Source organism: Barbus barbus, assembly GCF_936440315.1.
Source record: "Barbus barbus genome assembly, chromosome: 12".
In the NCBI taxonomy this organism is placed as follows: domain Eukaryota; kingdom Metazoa; phylum Chordata; class Actinopteri; order Cypriniformes; family Cyprinidae; genus Barbus; species Barbus barbus.
In genome coordinates, this window is record NC_136740.1 from 27458243 (window position 1) to 27478829 (window position 20587).

The window sequence follows — 20587 nt, forward strand, 5'->3', positions numbered from 1 at the left end:
TATGACGATTTTTGATCGTGGACGATAAAAATGTCTCCACGATCTGCTTTTGAAGAAATATCGTAGTATTGCGCTACAGCGCACATTCCATCACATCAATTACAGTTCTGGCACCGCCGTCTCTATACTGTACAACGCGACATACATTCACATCAGTGTTAACTCAGCGGTAGAGTAACTCTCACAGGACACTGCACTTATTCGCAATCACAAAAGTACATTATTTGCGTGTATTATTAGCCTTGCCGGTTAAACTTTTCATTCACGTGCTGGTCTGACGCAAGCATTTTCTGAGCTTGCACACCCGAAGCGCGCGAACTAAAAAGCCTGTCCAACAGCGCCTGATTACTCAACTAAGTTATCTTTTGAGCTAATACTGTGAAAACACACAAGGTTTACATATAGACATATAGTTGGTTATGTCTAAAGTGAAAGTAAACAGTTGAGAGAAAAACGGATGCGTGCCTGTGTTTTAGATGCGTGCAGGTCTTAAAGGGACAGAACTAAACATGCAGCAGACTGTCATTAAAGGGATAGTTCACCCTAAAACTTTATTTCTGTCATTTACTCACTCACATGTTGTCCCAGACCTGTATTAATTTCATGTGCTGAACACAAAAGAAGATTTTGAAGAATGTGGGTAAGCGAATGGAATAAATATAAAACACTATGACAGAATCGACAGAATTTTTATTCTTTAATGTTAAAACAACAAAACGCAAAGAGAAAAAAAAACTCACTACTCTTGACTGAAAAAAAGTTACTTTAATAGGAATCAATCTATATAGTGTTTTATTTTTATATTTGTTCATTCAATTTCTTGAATGCTACTGCTAAATACACCTACTGCACCTGAAAATTAAAGCACTCTTTGTTTTATTAGTATATTATGTGCATTGGTAATGTGTATCTTTGTTCTTATTTTTTAATAACAAAGATAAAATAATGACAAAGATTTTTCTCTTCGCCCACTTTGGCCTAGATGTTCTTTTTTTATTTTATATTTTGTTATCTTGTAAGTTTTTTTTTTTTTTGTTAAATAGGGAAATTAGTTTGGCTGTACTGCTTAGACCAACATGATAAAGAATCATGATAAAGTGAATAATGAATCGTGATATTCCTGAAAAAAAACTTTTTGCCATATCGCCCACCCTTACACAAAGCTACTGTGTAACTTCAAGACTTGGTATACAGAGTTGTATGGACTTTTTTGTACTCCTTTAACTTTTAAGAGCTGGGACCAAAGGCTACCATCAGTAACACACTACGCCGCCAGGGACTCAAATCCTGAAGTGCCAGACGTGTCCCCCTGCTTAAGCCAGTACATGTCCGGGCCCGTCTGAAGTTTGCTAGAGAGCATTTGGATGATCCAGAAGAGGATTGGGAGAATGCCATATGGTCAAATGAAACCAAAATAGAACTTTTTGGTAAAAACTCAACTCGTCGTGTTTGGAGGAGAAAGAATGCTGAGTTGCATCCAAAGAACACCATACCTACTGTGAAGCATGGGGGTGGAAACATCATGCTTTGGGGCTGTTTTTCTGCAAAGGACCAGGACGACTGATCCGTGTAAAGGAAAGAATGAATGGGGCCATGTATCGTGAGATTTTGAGTGAAAACCTCCATCAGCAAGGGCATTGAAGATGAAACGTGGCTGGGTCTTTCAGCATGACAATGATCCCAAACACACCGCCCGGGCAACGAAGGAGTGGCTTCGTAAGAAGCATTTCAAGGTCCTGGAGTGGCCTAGCCAGTCTCCAGATCTCGACCCCATAGAAAATCTTTGGAGGGAGTTGAAAGTCCGTGTTGCCCAGCGACAGCCCCAAAACATCACTGCTCTAGAGGAGATCTGCATGGAGGAATGGGCCAAAATACCAGCAACAGTGTGTGAAAACCTTGTGAAGACTTACAGAAAACGCTTGACCTCTGTCATTGCCAACAAAGGGTATATAACAAAGTATTGAGATGAACTTTTGTTATTGACCAAATTTTCCACCATAATTTGCAAATAAATTCTTTAAAAATCAGACAATGTGATTCTTTCCCCCCATTCTGTCTCTCATAGTTGAAGTGTACCTATGATGAAAATCACAGGCCTCTCTCATCTTTTTAAGTGGCAGAACTTGCACAATTGGTGGCTGACTAAATACTTTTTTGCCCAACTGTATCTGATTTAAGCACACCGAAGCACTGTTCTAGATGTTCAAGGGTGCGTTAAATCTATTCAGACTGCACAGTGAAATGGCCTACCAAAACTTACACAAAGTGATAACAAAATGAAATGGCAATCAGATGACTTTACACAAAACATTTTACCATTAAAAAGTCAATTGGAAGGAAATAGGTTAAATACTGCAAATTTGATACATTTTCACTATATTAATAACAGAACAGCGTAAAAAGTGAATCGAATCTTAGCTAGCACTTTTGTTGCATGGACAAAAAAACATGCATAAACATTCTGTGTAACCTGTTGTGTTTCACAGAAGAATAATTGGGTTCGGAGCAACAATAGGGCGAGTAAATTTAGGACTTCAACATCTGAAACGTAAAGGAATCTCCAACAGAGTCTGAATGAACTACAAACATAATTTTTTTTCTCTGAGGATTAAACCACACAATACCATCTCTTTAGTATCAGCTCTACACCTGTGTACAATATCCACCACTAATACAACAGCACATTGTATGTGGATCACTAAATTAACAGAATGCACTAGAATAGATGGATGTCCAACCTTTTCATGCAAGGAGAAAAAGAGCAGTCGGGGGGAAGTGTCTGAGAGACACACGACTCGAGCGGTAAACAGGAAATGGATGAGATAGATGAAAATGAAGATTGGCAGGCATTATACAGGCCTACCCTCTCTCTAGTCTTTAACAGACAGGAGATCTCTGTGTAATTGCAGCAGCCCTAGTGGCAGTGAAGGATGGAGGCGCAGGTTGCGTAACACAGCTGTCTCTGATGCAAACAGCATGTTCTCTGAGGTTATGAGCATGTGATGCTCTATTCATGTCTCCGTGTGGGGCTGTATTTGCATATTGATAGGCTCCTTTTAATTTCCATCCTCGCTTTATGGTTCCAAGCGGGCTGTTGCTTTTTGAAAGCAGTTTCAGATCCGTGCAGACGGCATTTATAGTTAGTTAGACGTGTAACCAACATGGAAACCAGAGAGGTGTCTATGGGTGATAAACGAGCAATTATGAAGCTGAGAGAAGATGGAAAAATCAATCAAACCATTGCACAAACACTGGCAATAGCAAATACTACTTTTTCAGACATACAAACATCACATAACAGCGCTGACAGATCCTCAATGAGATTAAAACAACAGTTAAAGGGACAGTTCACCCAAAAAAGAAAATTCCTTTCAAACCTGCATGTCTTTCTTCTGTGGAAAAAAACTAGGAGATATTAAATATCTTGTTCTGATAAATGTGGGCAACCAAATAGACTTTGACTATTTACATCCATTGTATGGAGAAAAAAACAAAACTACTGTGACAAATAGACACAAATATTCTCAAAATATTTGACCAGTCATAAGGGTCAATTTTTTGAAACTGAGATTTATGCATATATATATATATATATATATATATATATATATATATAAAATTATCTGCATTAGTCCGGCCCACTACCAGAAAACCCAGCAGTTCTTAAAAGCTGAAGAATTCCAAAGGAACTCCGTTATTTTGACAAGAAAATACAACAAAGGATATAATTTACATGTAGCGCGTCAATTCTGCATGATATGTAAGACCGCAAACTGCAGACTTGGCAACATAGCGTGCCAACTTGATGCTTCCTCTGAAGACTGCTTAGATGTGTTCGACTTGAAGCAGCGCAGCTAGACCGATCGCTGTGTGTCATCAAATACTGCGAGAGCGAGCGTCTCCTTATGCTTTCTCTCACCGTACTTTGATGTCATACACCGATCGATCTTCAAGTCGAACACACCTCTTTACTCTCGCGTGTCACGTGACCAAGTGTAATCACAGCCTCTGCGGATGAAAAATCACGTTTTTTCATATCGCGATATTATCACAAATGCAATTAATCGCTCAGCCCTACTTTTCACAGGCATTTTGTTTTCATAGTTAGACAGATATCGTGATTGTCTAGCAATATATCGATTATCGGTGTATCGTGATATTGTCGTTATCGTGAGCCATGTATCGTGATTATATTGTGTTGTAAGGTACCCTGCGATTCCCACCCCTACTAGATAGTATTCTTACACAAACAATTCACTTCATAAAGCCTTTAATAACCCTTCGGAACCTTGTGGAGCACTTTTTATGATGAATGGATACACTTTATTTTGCGACAAAATCTAGATCGCCATTCATTTGCATTATAAAGCTTGGAAGAGCCAAGACATTTTTTAATATAACTCCAATTATATTCGTCTGAAAGAAGAAAGTCATATAGACCTAGGATGGCTTGAGTGAGTAAATCATGGGGTAATTTTCATTTTTGGGTGCGCCATCCCTTTAAGCTTGAACTGGTAACCTTAATTTAATATCCAAGCTTTAGCTTTAGTCTATTATATAAGTAAATGCATTCTGGAACACAGCCTATGCTCTTTATATTCATTATTAATGAGAAAACTGTACCAGTCTTTAAGAACCGGTCATATGCGGGCTATACCAAGCTCTACCTAGACATTTTTCATCAAGGAGGAACTTTAGACCTCATTAGAGTCAAACTGTATTGATTTCTACTGCACATGCTGCCAAATGATTGCCAGTGTCAAGAAAATCCAATCAACGTAGTCACAAGAATGAAAAAGAACAGCCTTCTGACTCCCAAATATCCATCGTAAATCTTCCAGACAGGAGCGTCCACAGACACACTGCCAAGTTCCTACACATGATCTCCGCTAAACCAGGATGCTGTGGCGGTAATTAAACACCTTGATCGCCTAGAGCTTCATCACACCCAGCATCTCTCTCGCTCTAGTCATGAGTTTTCACCGTAAACTGTTCTTAAGTCTGACCAAGCCCACACTAATCCCAGTCTTAACAAAGCACTGATCTCCAATCAACATAAAGGAGAATTAACGTCTACGGACTTAAAACTAAGCCAGCTACTTAAATGAACAGTGCACCTAAAACAAATTGTCATAATTTGCTCATCCTTTCAAAGTCAGGCTTTCCTTCTTTGAAACACACAGCTGTCAAACAAGGAATCGTTCAAACAAAAATGAAAATCTGCTGAACATTTACTCTCCCTCAAGCTTTCCAAGATGTAGATGAGTTTGTTTCTCTATCAGAACAGATTTAGAGAAGTTTAACATTACATCACTCGGATCCTCTGCAGTGAATGGGTGCCGTCAGAATGAGAGTCCAAACAGCAGATTAAAAACATCACAATATTTTTAGAACAGTTTTGGACTGTTTTCACTAATAAACACTGATTGGTCTGTGTATAGTTCTCTCTTTACACCAGCGGTTCTCAATTCCAGTCCTCGCGCCCCCCCGCTCTGCATATTTTGCATGTCTCTCTTAGTTAACACACCTGATTCAGATAATCTGCTCGTTAGAAGTGAGCTCCGTGCATGAACTGTGTTTTCCGATTGACATGGTCCCTATACAGTGTTTATTGCTCCCTACTCCCTGAGCAGGGGAAATCCATTGAAGTTTACGTCACTTCGGAATATTCATTCATGGATTTGCACTTTGAATGGAACATATACGTTCACTTCGAACTGGAATCATGGTGCAATATCCTGTGATGTCCACTTCGCAGGGCACTTACGTTCGAATAGAACAAATGTATGAAGCGATAAGAGAAGCATACAAAATGTGCGTCTATATTATATATTGTGTTTTTGCTGCTTTGTACATTGCCTATTTGGTTAGTTGTTGTTATTATTCTATTATCTGTGTCCTGTCCTGTTGCTGTCTTTCTGTTGCACTGTGGAGCTTCTGTCACTAGAACAAATTCCTTGTATGTGTAAACATACCTGGCCAATAAAGCTCACATTACTTGTGGATCATTGTGATGTTTTTATCAGCTGTTTGGACTTTCATTCTGACGGCACCCATTCACTGCAGAGGATCCATTGATGAGCAAGTGATGCAACGATATTCATCCAAATCTGTTCAGATGAAGAAACAAACTCATCTACATCTTGTATGGCCTGAGAGGGCAAATAAATTCTCAGCAAATTTTTATTTTTTGGCTGATCTATTTAAATTTGAGCCTGAATTAAATTTTGAGTTACATTTGAATATTTACTGCAACATTAGTCAGTCCTACATATAAACCTGTCATTTGAATTTATAAAGCTTGGAAAAAGAGCACACAAATTATATGCATTGCTTTTAGGGACTTTTTTGTCTCTGTCTCTGGTCCCATCCACTTCTATTGTTTTCCGTAAATATTCTTCTCCTTTGGTGTTCCACAGAAAGAAAGCCATACTGGTTTGCAAAAACATGAAAGAGAGAGTAAACAATGACAACATTTTCATTTTTGGATGAACTATCCGTTTAAGCAACAGACGAAACTCTACAGCTAAAAGACACCACAAACAAATTTGGTTGGTTGGTGGTTTAATGAATGTAATCATCCCATTTCTTAACATGTCGATGTCATAGTTTCCCTTGTTGCAACTCTTTGTGGTGATTTACAAAGAACTTTAACTACACGCCATTGCATTTCAACCGATGACTGGTCTTAGTCAATGTTGACTGAGTAAGCATTAACACAGACAAGTGCTTTCCCAAGAAATCAAGCATACGCTTAAACAAAGTGAGCATGTTTGTCAGTTAGTTAGTCTCTAGAAGAACCGGCAGGTCCACTGCTTTTAAACAAACCACTGAGCAAACAGTAATTTGATCAACAACATTAGTATAGACGACTCACAGACCTTCTGTAGACTGTCTAAACGCATGTATCCTGCCGCCTGAAATATTCACGATGGGACAAGGAGTTTCAGGACATGTCTTTGTTAGATCAGAATGAGAAATAATGATGCAAGCGCAACAAAAGATGATGCATATGCCTGTCAACTGAAACGGATATTGATGATGAGCGCATCACAATGGCAGATAAATGAAATTATACCCTGAAAAGGAGCTGTACTCCCAAAGGAATAGTGCTGGGTGGGTGGGAATGGTTAGCGGGGAGGGGCTCAAAAACAAAAACAGTGAACCCCTTTCTAGCAACACGAGATGTGGGACAATAGCAGTTTGTCAGATGCAGTGTGTTGCTGATGCTGATCTTGTAACTAATGGCAACAACAGCATCAATACAACCAACTCGATCAGTAGGAGGAAAGTGGAGGCAGTTGAAATGGTCTGCTGTGGAAAACCAATAAACACTGAGACTGATTGTGAAGGGTTTAATACAGAAATACAACTTACCACCATCCCTATCTCCAGCTTAGGCGGGAGGGACCAGCAGGGCTCCGTGTTTGGATCAGGATGCGTTTCCAAAGTTCATTCCCACATTAACGCTTTTCCTTACATCCTGGTTTTATTTCGCAATAGTGTAGTAATAATCTGGACCGCGCAGAAGCACCAACAGACGCCAAAGACTGAGCGCCGTTTGAACGGAGAACCCCAATAAAAAGCAAAAAGAGGAAGAGGAGGAGGAAGAAAGGTCCAGTGCTCCCTCAAGCAGCTCCAAAAATCCCGCTCAGATACATAATGTCACCACTGTGACATCCAAAAAAACATTTACTCAGACCGTAGACTCAAATCAAGCAGATTCCCAGGAAGAGCGGCATCGTCCCCGCGTGTTCTCCCGCCCATCTCCTCTCTCTGCTCGCTGGGAGAACTGAGGGGCTCTTCGCCGCTCCCAAAACAACTTGTGGGCGGCCTCGCTTTACCCAAACGCGGTCGAGACCGTTTTTATGAGCTGTATCGACGCTTTGCAAAATATGTAGAACCTAACTGCGTCGTCTACTTCCGCTGAATGCGACAACAGCGCTGTTTGCTGTATAAAGTAATACTTTCTAAAACATAACCAAGCTGTTTTCCCCTCTTTTTCAGCATGGAATGTTCCACTGAGGTGGCCCGTTGGACAAAAGGAAGCCTGGATCAATGGGCGGAGGCTCGCAATCGTCATCCAGTAGAATTAACAAAATAATAAAGTCAAGAAATTAACCTGAATATGAGTTTTAAAACTATGAGACCCTAATTTTTAACCATTATTTTTGTGATTTATGTTGTTTATACAAACACTGGGTTTATGGACTTTTGTGGCATGTAAAATGATAGTACAATGGAATTCTTAGGATAGTACATAAATATGGTAATCAGTCACTACTATGGTATTAATAAAATAAATAAATAAATACGTTGGTATTATTTAAGTACCTTGGAGTACAATAGTGCATGAGTGGTAATCAAACATGGTATATATGGAAACAAAGTTCCCATACTTTTTTCATAATCGGTGTATCTCAAAGTACTATTCCATGGTATAAATATATCATGGTATTTTGAGGTATTTTCAACAAGACATGATGTAACATATTACAGGATTCCTAGGAAATACTGTAGTTTGTACATGAATATGGTAACTACACGAACAAATATGAAATGTTAACAGATGGACAACAAAAAACAGATTAATAAATGTGAAAGCATGAACAGAAATGGTACACACAGAGCAAGTATATTACAGTTTCCTGAAAACAACCAGATAACATTAAACTTAAAATATAGAGTTACCCTAATTTTGATTAATAATTAAAAACTCACATGTGGCTCTACGGTGCATTTTCTCGTGGTGTTGTGATGTGCGTATATTCTCAGTTGTTTGTGAGACAGGCTGATGCATGAGCCATTTCTGCTTTTTCACCCCAGCTTGGGGAAATGAGTCTTTCAGAAATACATGCAAGTGGGCGTGTGTGGTTTAGCTGGCTACCACCAGTAAACATGAGAGCTTTTCCCAAATAATTCATGAATGGTATTTTTATAATTATGAAAATTTACATTTAAAATTATATGCAATATAAACATTTCCAAGAGGTTTTAAAAATTATTTACCGTACAAAACGAAATAATTAAGTGACGCCCGCTGGTGGTTGTTTTCAGAATAATCAACTGAAGCATTCGATGTTTTGAATTGAAATGAGTCAAACAAAACAGGTTAGAATTTAAACTAAAGAAACTCCTCAGTTTATTGAAAAGATTTGCCTTTTTACACACATTACTTAAAACGTCCCACTTATATAGCAAAAGATGTAACTGCTTTGGTGAACTTCTGCTTCTGAGAGATTCGAATAAAAAAAAAATTGATAAAAACAAAACTGATATTATCAATAACCAAACCAGCTTCATTACCACACTGTTTAAAAATCTCTCGATAAGTGAAAGAATGTGCATGCTAAGAGAGGGTGTAATACTACACATGGAAATAAATGTAAGATTTATTAGTAATAAGGGCCATACGAGAAACTGGCACTTGTTTATTTGCAACTATTGATTCCTACTCCATTATACAGGTCCTGGGTGACACACAAATCGAGTCCACAGTTTCAGTACAGATGGATTATCTCAGTCCCAACTTCTTTTTCTCCTTCTGTTTCTTGCGCACGACCTCCATATTACGATCCTTCCATGAACTCTTCCTCAGTTTGATGGGCCTGCTGCCCACATACCTCCCTAAAGACATAGGCAAGTGAATGTGTTTAGAGCATGATGATCATATTCATTTTGATACAGTATCATATCAAAATGAAGCTAATTTTCCCAATTTAAGCCAATACGGATCTGACAAGTTTGAGTCAGGCTTTAGGCATTTTCACTCTCAATAAAAAGTCTAAATAAATAATGTGCAGGATCATTTAACATATATTTAGCAAAGCTACTGCAGTGTTTGCTTAGTTATTTTTGCACTGTATAGTTGTAAAATGTTAAAAACATACACTGACATTCAAAAGTTTTTGAACAGCAAGGCTGCATTAAAACTGTAATACTGTGAAATTATTTGTGAAAACTACTTTCTATTTGAATTTGAATTCAAATGTATTTTATTCCTGTAATGCAAAGCTGATATTTTAGCAGTCATTACTCTTTAGTGTCACATGATCCTGCAAAAATCATTCTAATATTCTGATTTGGTGCTCAAGAAACCCTTTTATTATCATCAATGTTGAAAATGTTGCTAAATATTTTCGTGATACATAGTTCAAAAGAACAGCATTTATTTGGAATAGAAATCATTTGAAACATTGTTAATGTCTTTACTGAAACTTTTGGTTAATTTACTGTATATTTGCAAAATAAAAGTATTTAAAAAAACTTATTTTAATTTAAAAAAAAAAAAAATCACCTTGGAACAGTATGTATATAATGATATAATCAACTGAATTTTTCTGTATTGATCTAAGCACACACTCATTGTTATCCTCATTAACTCACCGTTCATTTCTCTCATGGCGCGCACATAATCATTGGGATCTTTAAAGCTCACAAAGCCATAACCCTTCGTTTTCCCAGTACGTTTGTCTCGAACAACCTTTGCCTTCAGGAAGGATGGATAACGGCTAAACGCTCTCGCCAGAATGTCATCATTCACCTCATTCCCCAGATCGCCACAAAATATCCGGAAATCATCTGAGAAACCAAGAACGGCATCGCAATTTATGTTCTAGGCTTCTTTACTAAGAAAATATAAAGTGAAGACTGTATTTACAAAATGTCCACAAACCTGAATCCCACTCTGTCAGGCTGGTGTCCTCCCATGAGACACCAGCTGCTACCCGGATGCATTTCTTCATCTTTTCCTGTTTTCCTTTCTTCTTATCTTCTGTGCTAGTTTCAGCAGGCTGTGCACATGTTAATAAGAAATAATTAGAACAATATTCATACCAAGAATTCCTATAGAGTAGACTATTTTTATTTTTAAATTAACTTTCTTTATAACTGTAACAAACTGTTTTCATTAATAAAGCTGAAACAACAATAGTAATTTGAGATGAAATAATTAAAATATGAAATATTATTATAGTATTAATTATTAGTAAAACCCAATTTTTCCTTTTCATCCAATAGCCGTTTTATACTCTTTCATTATGCAATTTTTAAAGGTAAAAATGTGTCATTTCTGCACCCTTAATGGCATACAATGGAATAGAGATGGATTATCCAATGGAATGAATTCAGGGCTGCACTCTCTCTGTCTAAACAGGGGACAGTGTAACATGTAGGGCTGGGCGATATATCGAACGCGATGATCATGCACATCTCGTCAGTAAAGCCGGTTCTGTGATTAGGGTTAAATCTCCATCACCTGCTTTCAAATGGAGCGGCATTAACTACACAGAGCCGTAGATCACTGACAAGCTACATAATATCACGTTCATTATCGCCTTCAATAATGAACTTGATATCGTGCAGCTTGTCAGTGAACTACAGCTCTGTGTAGTTAATGCCGCTCCATTTGAAAGCAGGTGATGGAGATTTAACCCTAATCACAGAAGCGGCTTTACTGACGAGATGTGCATGATCATCGCGTTCGATATATCGCCCAGCCCTAGTAACATGTCATTCTGAATCTTATTAAACCTCCACATGTGTAGGCTCTGGCTCTGGCATGCTGGGCCCGATCACGCTGTCATCGGTGACCGACTCCTTCTTTGAGTCCAGAAGGCCAGCTGCAATGACTGCGGCCTGCTGCTCCGCCACCAACGCTGACAACTCCTCCTGAAAAAAAGATGGAGAGAAAAGATCTTAGACGATTACAACAGAAGCAAAAGGGGCTTGAAATTTATCACAGACACACAAACTAGTTTTTATTATGAGCCATGTCAAAATGGATGTCGTGGAATTGGTGAACAGGTCATATAGGCGATGTGTAAGTGGTGTGTTGATACTTTACCATGCGTGCTTGTTTCTGGCTCTTGAGGTCAGCTCTCTTAGGCGCAGGAGGTGCTGTGTAAACAGTGGGGGCCGCCTGTATAACACTGGGACTGATCTTCGGAGGATCTTGAGGCATGGGTCGAGGTGGTGCCGAAGTCATAGGGTTCATGCTTCCAACCTGCCAATAATTGAGAAAAACATTTGAGATACTGACATGACCATTTATACAGAACAAGGCAACCTTGAAATGAATATAACACCCAGACAGCTGATTAAAATTCAGAAAATACCCACTAGCGGCATGGGTCTCATGGGCGGTCCGACTGGAGTCATGGGGGGTTGAGGGGGTCCTGACATAGGAGGAGCCATCATCATGGGTGGGGGAGGTGGAGGTCTGGGAAGAGGAGGTGCTATCATGCCCTGAGGAGGTGGACCACGCATCATTGGCATTCTCTGACCCACTGTGGGGGGAAAAAAATAATAATTATGCAATATTAATATTTAAGGCTGTATAATAATACATAAAATGTATTTGAAAAATACTGAATAAATATCTAAAACACTTACACCAACTATTAATAATAACTATTTAATAACAGAAATATGTTATGTATGTACATATACACTCACTGGCCACTTTATTAGGTACACCTTGCTAGTACCGGGTTGGACCCCCTTTTGCCTTCAGAACTGCCTTAAATTCTTTGTGGCATAGATTCAACAAGGTGTTGGAAACATTCCTCTGAGAGTTTGGTCCATATTAACATGATAGCATCACGCAGTTGCTGCTGATTTGTCGGCTGCACATCCATGATGCGAATCTCCCGTTCCACCACATCCTAAAGGTTCTCTATTGGATTGAGATCTGGTGACTGTGGAGGCCATTTGAGTAAAGTGAACTCATTGCCATGTTCAAGAAACCAGTCTGAGATGATTTGAGCTTTGTGACATGGTGCATCATCCTGCTGGAAGTAGCCATCAGAAGATGGGTACACTGTAGTCATAAAGGGATGGACATGGTCAGCAACAATACTCAGGTAGGCTGTGGCGTTTAAACGATGCTCAGTTGGTACTAAGGGGTCCAAAGTGTGCCAAGAAAATATCCCCCACACCATTACACCACCACCACCAGCCTGAACCGTTGAGACAAGGCAGGATGGATCCATGCTTTCATGTTCTTTATGCCAAATTCTGACCCTACCATCTGAATGTCGCAGCAGAAATCGAGACTCATCAGACCAGGCAACGTTTTTCCAATCTTCTATTGTCCAATTTTGGTGAGCCTGTGCGAATTGTAGCCTCCGTTTCCTGTTCTTAGCTGACAGGAGCGGCACCCGGTGTGGTCTTCTGCTGCTGTAGCCCATCTGCTTCAGGGTTCGACGTGTTGTGCGTTCAGAGATGGTTTTCTGCATTCCTTGGTTGTAACTAGTGGTTATTTGAGTTACTGTTGCCTTTCTATCATCTCTAACCAGTCTGCCAATTCTCCTCTGACCTCTGACATCAACAAGGCATTATCATCCACACAACTGCAGCTCACTGGATATTTTCTCTTTTTCGGACCATTATCTGTAAACCCTAGAGATGGTTGTGCGTGAAAATACCAGTAGATCAGCAGTTTTTGAAATACTCAGACCAGCCCATCTGGCACCAACAACCATTCCACGTTCAAAGTCTCTTAAATCCCCTTTCATCCCCATTCTGATGCTCGGTTTGAACTTCAGCAAGTCGTCTTCACCACATCTAGATGCCTAAATGCATTGAGTTGCTGCCATGTGATTGGCTGATTAGCAATTTGTGTTACCAAGCAATTGAACAGGTGTACCTAATAAAGTGGCTAGTGTGTGTGTGTATACAGTGCCCTCCAAAAGTATTGGAACAGCAAAGACAAAATTGCTCTGTTGGCTGTGGAGTCAAGACATTTACCAATATGATTAAAAGATGAATATGAGACAAAACTACAGAATGTCACATTTTATTATTGGGTGATTCAACACATAGATGTTTTACCAGCTAAGAAGTTCAGCACTTTTAGAGTTTCATCCCTCTATCTGATGTGAGCATAAATATTGGAACAGTTGCCTCACACGTCTTTCTAAATGATCAGCTGTGTCCTGTTGCATTAATTCTTCAGATATTAAAAGCAGGGATTGTGTCGTATCAGTTATAGCCATTACTTCTGTATTCTGAATCTTGCATTCGATGATGACACACACAAACCAGGATGAAGATGAGGGAGCTGACTTTGAGAGAAAAGCAAGCAATTTGGATGCTAAAAGAATAGAGGAAGTTAGTTAGAGCTCTAGCAAAAACAAAGGGCATGGAGAAATCAAGAGTTTGGAAACCACCAGCGACACCAGCAACCAACAACTACCTGATCGGCTGAGAAAACAACAGTACTTGACAGACAAATCATAAAAGCTGTGAAAATGAATCCTAAAAGACGTAACTGTAAAATCACCAACAACTTCCAGAAAGCTGGGATGATGCTCTGACACTCCTGTACTCCCTGTACACACACGACTGTACAGCAACACACAGCTCCAACGTCATCGTCAAATTTGCTGACGACACAACGGTGATAGGCCTGATCACTGACAACGATGAGACGGCCTACAGAGAGGAGGTGAGAACCCTGACTAAATGGTGTCAAGAGAACCACCTCTCACTCAACATCGACAAGACCAAGGAGCTGGTGGTGGATTTCAGGAGACAGAGCAGAGAACACACACCCATCACCATCGACATGACACCTGTGGAGCGAGTAAACAGCTTCAAATTCCTCGGTGTTCACATCACTGAGGATCTCACATGGTCCGCTCATACAGATGCAGTGCTGAAGAAGACACACCAACGCCTCTTCTTCCTGAGACGGCTGAGGAAGTTTGGAATGAGCCCCAGCATCCTCAGATCATTCTACACCTGCACTGTGGAGAGCATCCTGACAGGCTGCATCACCACCTGGTTTGGAAACAGCACTGCTGGCAACCGCAAAGCTCTGCAAAGGGTCGTGCGAACTGCCCGTCACATTGTTGGAGGTGAGCTTGCCTCCCTCCAGGACATCTACACCAGGCGGTGTATAAAGAAAGCCCGGAGGATCATCAACGACTCCAGCCACCCGTCCCACAGACTGCTCTCTCTGCTGCCCTCAGGAAGACGTCTCCGCAGCATCCGATCCCGCACTAGCCGACTGAGGGATAGCTTTTTTCCTCAGGCTATCAGGCTAATGAACAGTAAAAACTAATACACCCTACAGCACACTCCCACTTTACAATATACCACGCACTGCACTTTAATTCCACACAGTTCAAACTGGACTACCAGTACACTACTGCACAAATACAACAATCTTTTTGCCAGCACCGGATACCGTCCAATGCACATCCATGACATTTGCACATCCGGTTTATATATAATCTGCTGCATCTTCGCATATTACTGTGTGTATATAACGTAGAATGTGTTCTACATACTGTGTATAATGTGTATCGGTAACTGTATGTCTGTCAAATAGTACACTGTGTGTACTGAGTATATGTATGTGTATATTACACATTGTCATCTGTATAAGTCTGTACGTATGTATGGTAATGTCTATATGTAAATAGTTTCTGCAGTGTCTGGAGCACGCTCTCAAGAATTTCACTCACGAAGGCACACGTGCTGTGGTGATGTGACAATAAAAGTGATTTGATTTGATTTGACAATTTACTGTCCTCAGGAGACTTTGACACAGAATTACAGATGCTACACAGCAAGATGCAAACCTCTGACCAGCACCAAAAATAGAAAGGCAAGATTAGAGTTTGCAAAAAAAGCACAAAAGTTTTGGAACTGTGTTTATGGATCGATGAGACAAAGATGAACCTTTATCTAAGTGATGGGAAAGCAAAAATGTGGAGAAAAAAAGGGAACTGCAATGATCCCAAGCATACAGCCTCATCTGTAAAGCATGGTGGAGGTGGTTTCATGGCATGGGCATGCATGGCTGTCTCTGGAACAGGCCCTCTCAACTTTACTGATGATTTAATGTGTGATGACCGTAGCAGAATTAATTTGGAAGGGTACAAAACCACCTTGCCTACCAATATTCAAGAAAATGCCACCAGATTCATTGGGAAGTGCTTCATATTGCATCAGAACAATGACCCAAAACACCCTGTCAGTTCAGTCAAGGAAGTTATAAGGGCAAAGAAATGGAAAGTCTTAGATTGCCCAAGTCAATCTCCAGATTTAAATCCGATTGAACATGAATTTCACCAGCTGAAGAGGAGAGTACAGGTAGAAACTCCCCAAAACAAGCAACAATTGGAATTGGCTGCATTAAAGGCTGAGAAAAGCATTTCAAAGGATGAGACCAAGAGTCTGGTGATGTCTATGGGTCACAGACTCACTGCTGTGATTGTGCGCAAGGGATCTGCAACTAAATAATAGCTTTTAATCTTTTATATCTGCCTTATGTTCAACTGTCCCTATATGCTCACATCAATGAGTGGGATGAACTCTAAAAGTGCTGTTCTTTTTATTTCGTAAAACATGTATGTGTTGAAACAGCTAATAATAAAATGTGACATTCTGTAGTTTTGTCTCATATTCATCTTTTAATCATATTTGCAAATGTCTTGACTCTACAGCCAACAGAGCAATTTTGTCTTTACTGTTCCAATACTTATGGAGGGCACTGTATATATACAGTGAGGTCAATAAGTATTTGATCACCCTGTGATTTTGCAAGTTCTCTTACTTAGAAATCATGGAGGGGTCTACAATTTTCAGCACAGGTGCATTTCCACTGTGAGAGACAGAATCTAAAAATAAAAATCCGGAAATCACGTTGTATGATTTTTTAACAATTTATTTGTGAATTACTGTGTCAAATAAGTATTTGATCACTTGAGTCAAAAATTTTTAATATTTGGTACAGAAGCCTTTGTTAACAATTACAGAGGTCAAACGGTTCCTGTAGTTCTTCACCAGGTTTGCACACACTGCAGGAGGGATTTTGGCCCACTCCTCCATACAGATCTTCTCTAGATCTGTCAGGTTTCGGGGCTGTCGCTGAGCAACACGGAGTTTCAGCTCCCTCCAAAAATTTTCTATTGGATTTAGGTCTGGAGACTGTCTAGGCCACTCCAGAACCTTGATATGCTTCTTATGGAGCCACTCCTTGGTTTTCTTGGCTGTGTGCTTTGGGTCATTGTCATGTTGGAAGACCCAGCCATGACCCATCTTTAATGATCTGACTGAGGGAAGGAGGTTTTTGCCCAATATGTCACAATACATGGCCCCGTTTATCCTCTCCTTAGAACAGTGCAGTCGTCCTGTCCCCTGTGCAGAAAAACACCCCCAGAGCATGATGCTTCCAGCCCCATGCTTCACTGTAGGTATGGTATTATTGGGATGATACTCATCATTCTTCTTCCTCCAAACACGGCGAATGGAGTTAAGACCAAAAAGTTCTACTTTGGTCTCATCTGACCACAGGACTGTCTCCCATGACTCCTCTGGATCATCCAGATGGTCCCTGGCAAACCTCAGACGGGCCTGGACATGGGCTGACTTAAGCAGGGGAACCTTCCGTGCGATGCAAAATTTTAAACCATGACGTCTTGGTGTATTACTGATAGTAGCCTTGGAAACGATGGTCGCAGCTCTCTTCACGGCATTGACCAGCTCCTCCCGTGTAGTTCTGGGCTGATTCTTCACCATTCTTAGCATCATTGATACCCCACGAGGAGAGATCTTCCGTGGGGCCCCAGTCCGAGGGACATTGACAGTCATCATTAGACTCTTCCATTTTCTGACAATTGCTCCAACAGTTGTTCTTTTTTCACCAAGCTGCTTGGCAATTGCCCCGTAGCCCTTTCCAGCTTTGTGAAGGTCTACAATTTTGTCTCTTGTGTCTTTTGACAGCTCTTTGGTTTTGCCCATGTTGCTACTTAGACTTTGGCTGATTTTTGGGGTGCACAGTTGCTACTAATTTAGAATCATGAGCAGAGTGTAGCTGGACTATTTAAAAGCAAAATAACAGGTCTTTGAGGGTCAGAAATCTGGCGGATAAGCAAGTGATCAAATACTTATTTGACACAGTAATTCACAAATAAATTGTTAAAAAAATCATACAGTGTGATTTCCGGATTTTTATTTTTAGATTCTGTCTCTCACAGTGGAAATGCACCTATGCTGAAAATTGTAGACTCCTCCATGATTGCTAAGTAAGAGAACTTGCAAAATCACAGGGTGATCAAATACTTATTGACCTCACTGTATATAAAAACACACAGACATACATGTGTTTATATTCATGCATATGCTTTTTTTTTTTTTTTAATCCTCAATTTATTTGTTTCCATGTTAATACATCATGCAATTACAGATACCATTGATTGATATTCTATATATTCACGTATAACCATTAATACGTAAATTAACAAAAGTGTGAAAGCAAATATAGGACTGAATCTGATTACCTGGTCTCTGTAAGACATGCGGGACAAATGCTGGACGCATCATTGGAGGCGGCGCTACTGCTGGCATAGCTGCAGATAAATAACAGATGATTGTCAGCGTATTTATATATATATAACTTTGTCTTTAAGTGTGTAATGAGAAAATGTGGGTTTATATAGTTGTACCAGGACCAACAAATGTAGGTGGAGGACCGACAAAAGTGGCAGCTCTTGCCTCCAAACTCTGCTGGACCTACGAAAAATAAAAAATAAAAACAATAACTAGCTTGTAGAGTAAGAAATTGATGAATGCTTTAAGCAATATATATTTATTTTTCATATAAAATATATATATTTTTAAACTATATTTCCAATAGTGGTTATTTCTTAAATTAAAGTTCACACTTAAGTTATTGTAATGATGTGTAAAAGTTTGTAATTAAATATTAATATTTTTGGATCTCAGCTTATAAAAATATACAACGTAAAATATTAGGGATATTATTTGAGTTAGAAAGAATTAATACCTGTCTGTAGGTGTTTGTACCAATGATGGGCCTGATGATGGGTACGGCCGGCATCGCCAGAGCGACTGGCACAGCTTCAACTACTGTAGGTGCCACAGGTCCTCCCAACACCTCCTGCTCAAACCTACGGGAGAAGCATGCATGCTGTCAGAAACGTCCTATTCTACTCACTCCAACACTGCCCTGAGAGCAACAATATGCTGCAAATAAACAGCTGCAACTGAACATGAGAGAAATCAAATGTGAAGAACTCACAAAGCCATCTCTGCCTCCATCTCCTTCAGGCGCTCCTCTCCAGATTTTAACGCCATACTGAGGGTTATCTGCAATAAATAAATACAAAATTAAGTCAATAAATATATAAATAAACAAACATCATTAAACAAATCACTGGCTGTGCCTCAAATCAAATCGCAGCAAGCTGCTTGTCTAGCATTTTGGGGATCACAAACCTGTTTCATTGCACCTTTTATGGCCAAAAATACTGCACACTCCTAGGATGGCTAAAAAGATGCAAACTCTTGCACTCAAAGCATGCTGCACACCCTTGAAATTCAGTTTTGAGAAACAACCAATGTATCTACACTACAGAAAATAAATAAAAACTCAAATCAAGAAGAATAAATAAAATGGTCTGTGTAAACTGTGCGTAACGGTCTAGTTTACAGAAAAAAACACTGTTTGAATCGATTAATTATTAGTAAAGTATCGAGAAATAATGTTCAGATGCCACATGATTCTGTTTTAAAGCTCCAGGCTGAATTAAACTTTATCTAAAGGCCCGCTACAGTATGCTAGTTTTAACTAAATACATACTCGCCGTGAAATCAGTCCTGATGAAGAAAATCAAGCAAATATGCAGGGATTAAATAAAAAGACAGATGAACAGAACCGGATCATTTGTTTTCCTCAACGTTACCGCTCCTCTAGGCGCGGGTGAATCACGTCACACGTTTGGGCCTTCTTCAGTGAAGACGCAGGAAAGTGACATCATGTTAGGTCTCAAAATTTTAAGAACAAAATATTTGAAATTTCCAGTTGCACCAAAGGCAAAGGTCAAATTCTTAATGGAGTATATCCTTCTAGAGAATGTTTGAGATGTCGATTTGGCCTTGATGTTAACAACTGTTCCTTTTGTGATGATCAAATTGAATCTTTTTTATGATTGTAAATTTGCCTGTGCTTTTTTTGGGAAGATTTGCATTACTGGTTATTTCCTCAATTTGAAGATTTACATGTTTTAACAAAGGAAAATGTATTATTTGGTTTATTTTTGAAAGATGAAACACATTATTATCCTTGGGAATTTTTTTTTGCATAAGAACCGATTCTTGAAAATTCTTCCAAATTTCTATGTATTTCACAAGGAACTGTGTCATTATTTTTTGTCGCTTGAAACGAATGAAGAAGAAGAATGCTGTAAATTTCTGTAATTTAGTCGGAAATCTTCAACTTGCTGCAAACCCCTAGTATTTATTTATTTATTTTTTCTTCTTTTTTTTTTTTCTTCTCCTTTATGTTATGATGCTTGTCTGTTGTCTCATTAAGAAATTTAGCATTTTGTACCAGGCCATTTATGGTTGTAAAGTTTACACTGTTCAATAAAGTAAAAAAAAAAAAAAAAAATCATGTTAGGTCTCTGGTATCTCTTCGTTAAAAAAAAAGAACAAAGAGTATTATTTAGACCGTACGGCAAAGTATAGTGATTACATAAACAATATTTAATATACATCAATGATATTTAATACTAACGCATTGATTATTATATTATTTAGACATATATTAGCC

General features: G+C 39.3%; 2 protein-coding genes across 9 annotated transcripts in view; both read right to left on the reverse strand.

The window, feature by feature from the left end:
* Positions 1–8811, reverse strand: part of LOC306877766 (uncharacterized protein) — a 53852-nt gene extending 45041 nt beyond the window's left edge. Inside the window, exon 1 of the mRNA XM_079429715.1 lies at positions 8722–8811. Coding sequence (XP_079285841.1) covers positions 8722–8800 — 79 coding nt within the window. The 5' untranslated portion in view covers positions 8801–8811. The remainder of the gene's footprint in view (positions 1–8721) is intronic.
* A 303-nt stretch (positions 8812–9114) lies between these two features.
* Positions 9115–19769, reverse strand: rbm42 (RNA binding motif protein 42). Of its 8 annotated transcripts, none has more exons than XM_079429542.1 (12): positions 19616–19742; positions 19252–19384; positions 19055–19122; positions 18800–18923; positions 18459–18525; positions 18294–18362; positions 12121–12287; positions 11846–12004; positions 11533–11670; positions 10676–10793; positions 10387–10581; positions 9115–9627 (listed from the first exon to the last, which is right to left on the reverse strand). In XM_079429542.1, the coding sequence occupies exons 2-12, from the start codon at positions 19258–19260 to the stop codon at positions 9515–9517; spliced, it is 1227 nt and encodes a 408-aa protein (XP_079285668.1). In that variant the 5' UTR covers positions 19261–19384; positions 19616–19742; the 3' UTR covers positions 9115–9514. The 8 variants fall into 8 exon arrangements, with proteins under 8 accessions (XP_079285668.1, XP_079285669.1, XP_079285670.1 ...); XM_079429543.1 differs by having other exon boundaries at positions 19252–19345; positions 19616–19737; XM_079429544.1 differs by having other exon boundaries at positions 18465–18525; positions 19616–19737.
* Between the last annotated feature and the right edge of the window lie 818 nt (positions 19770–20587).

Excerpts from the sequence above, each read along its gene's own strand:
- rbm42 (XM_079429542.1), bottom strand. Across the intron at positions 18,526-18,799 it reads GTACAAACACCTACAGACAG|GTCCAGCAGAGTTTGGAGGC; the intron begins GTATTAATTCTT and ends TATTTTTCGTAG. Across the intron at positions 9,628-10,386 it reads CGCCATGAGAGAAATGAACG|GGAGGTATGTGGGCAGCAGG; the intron begins GTGAGTTAATGA and ends CTATGTCTTTAG.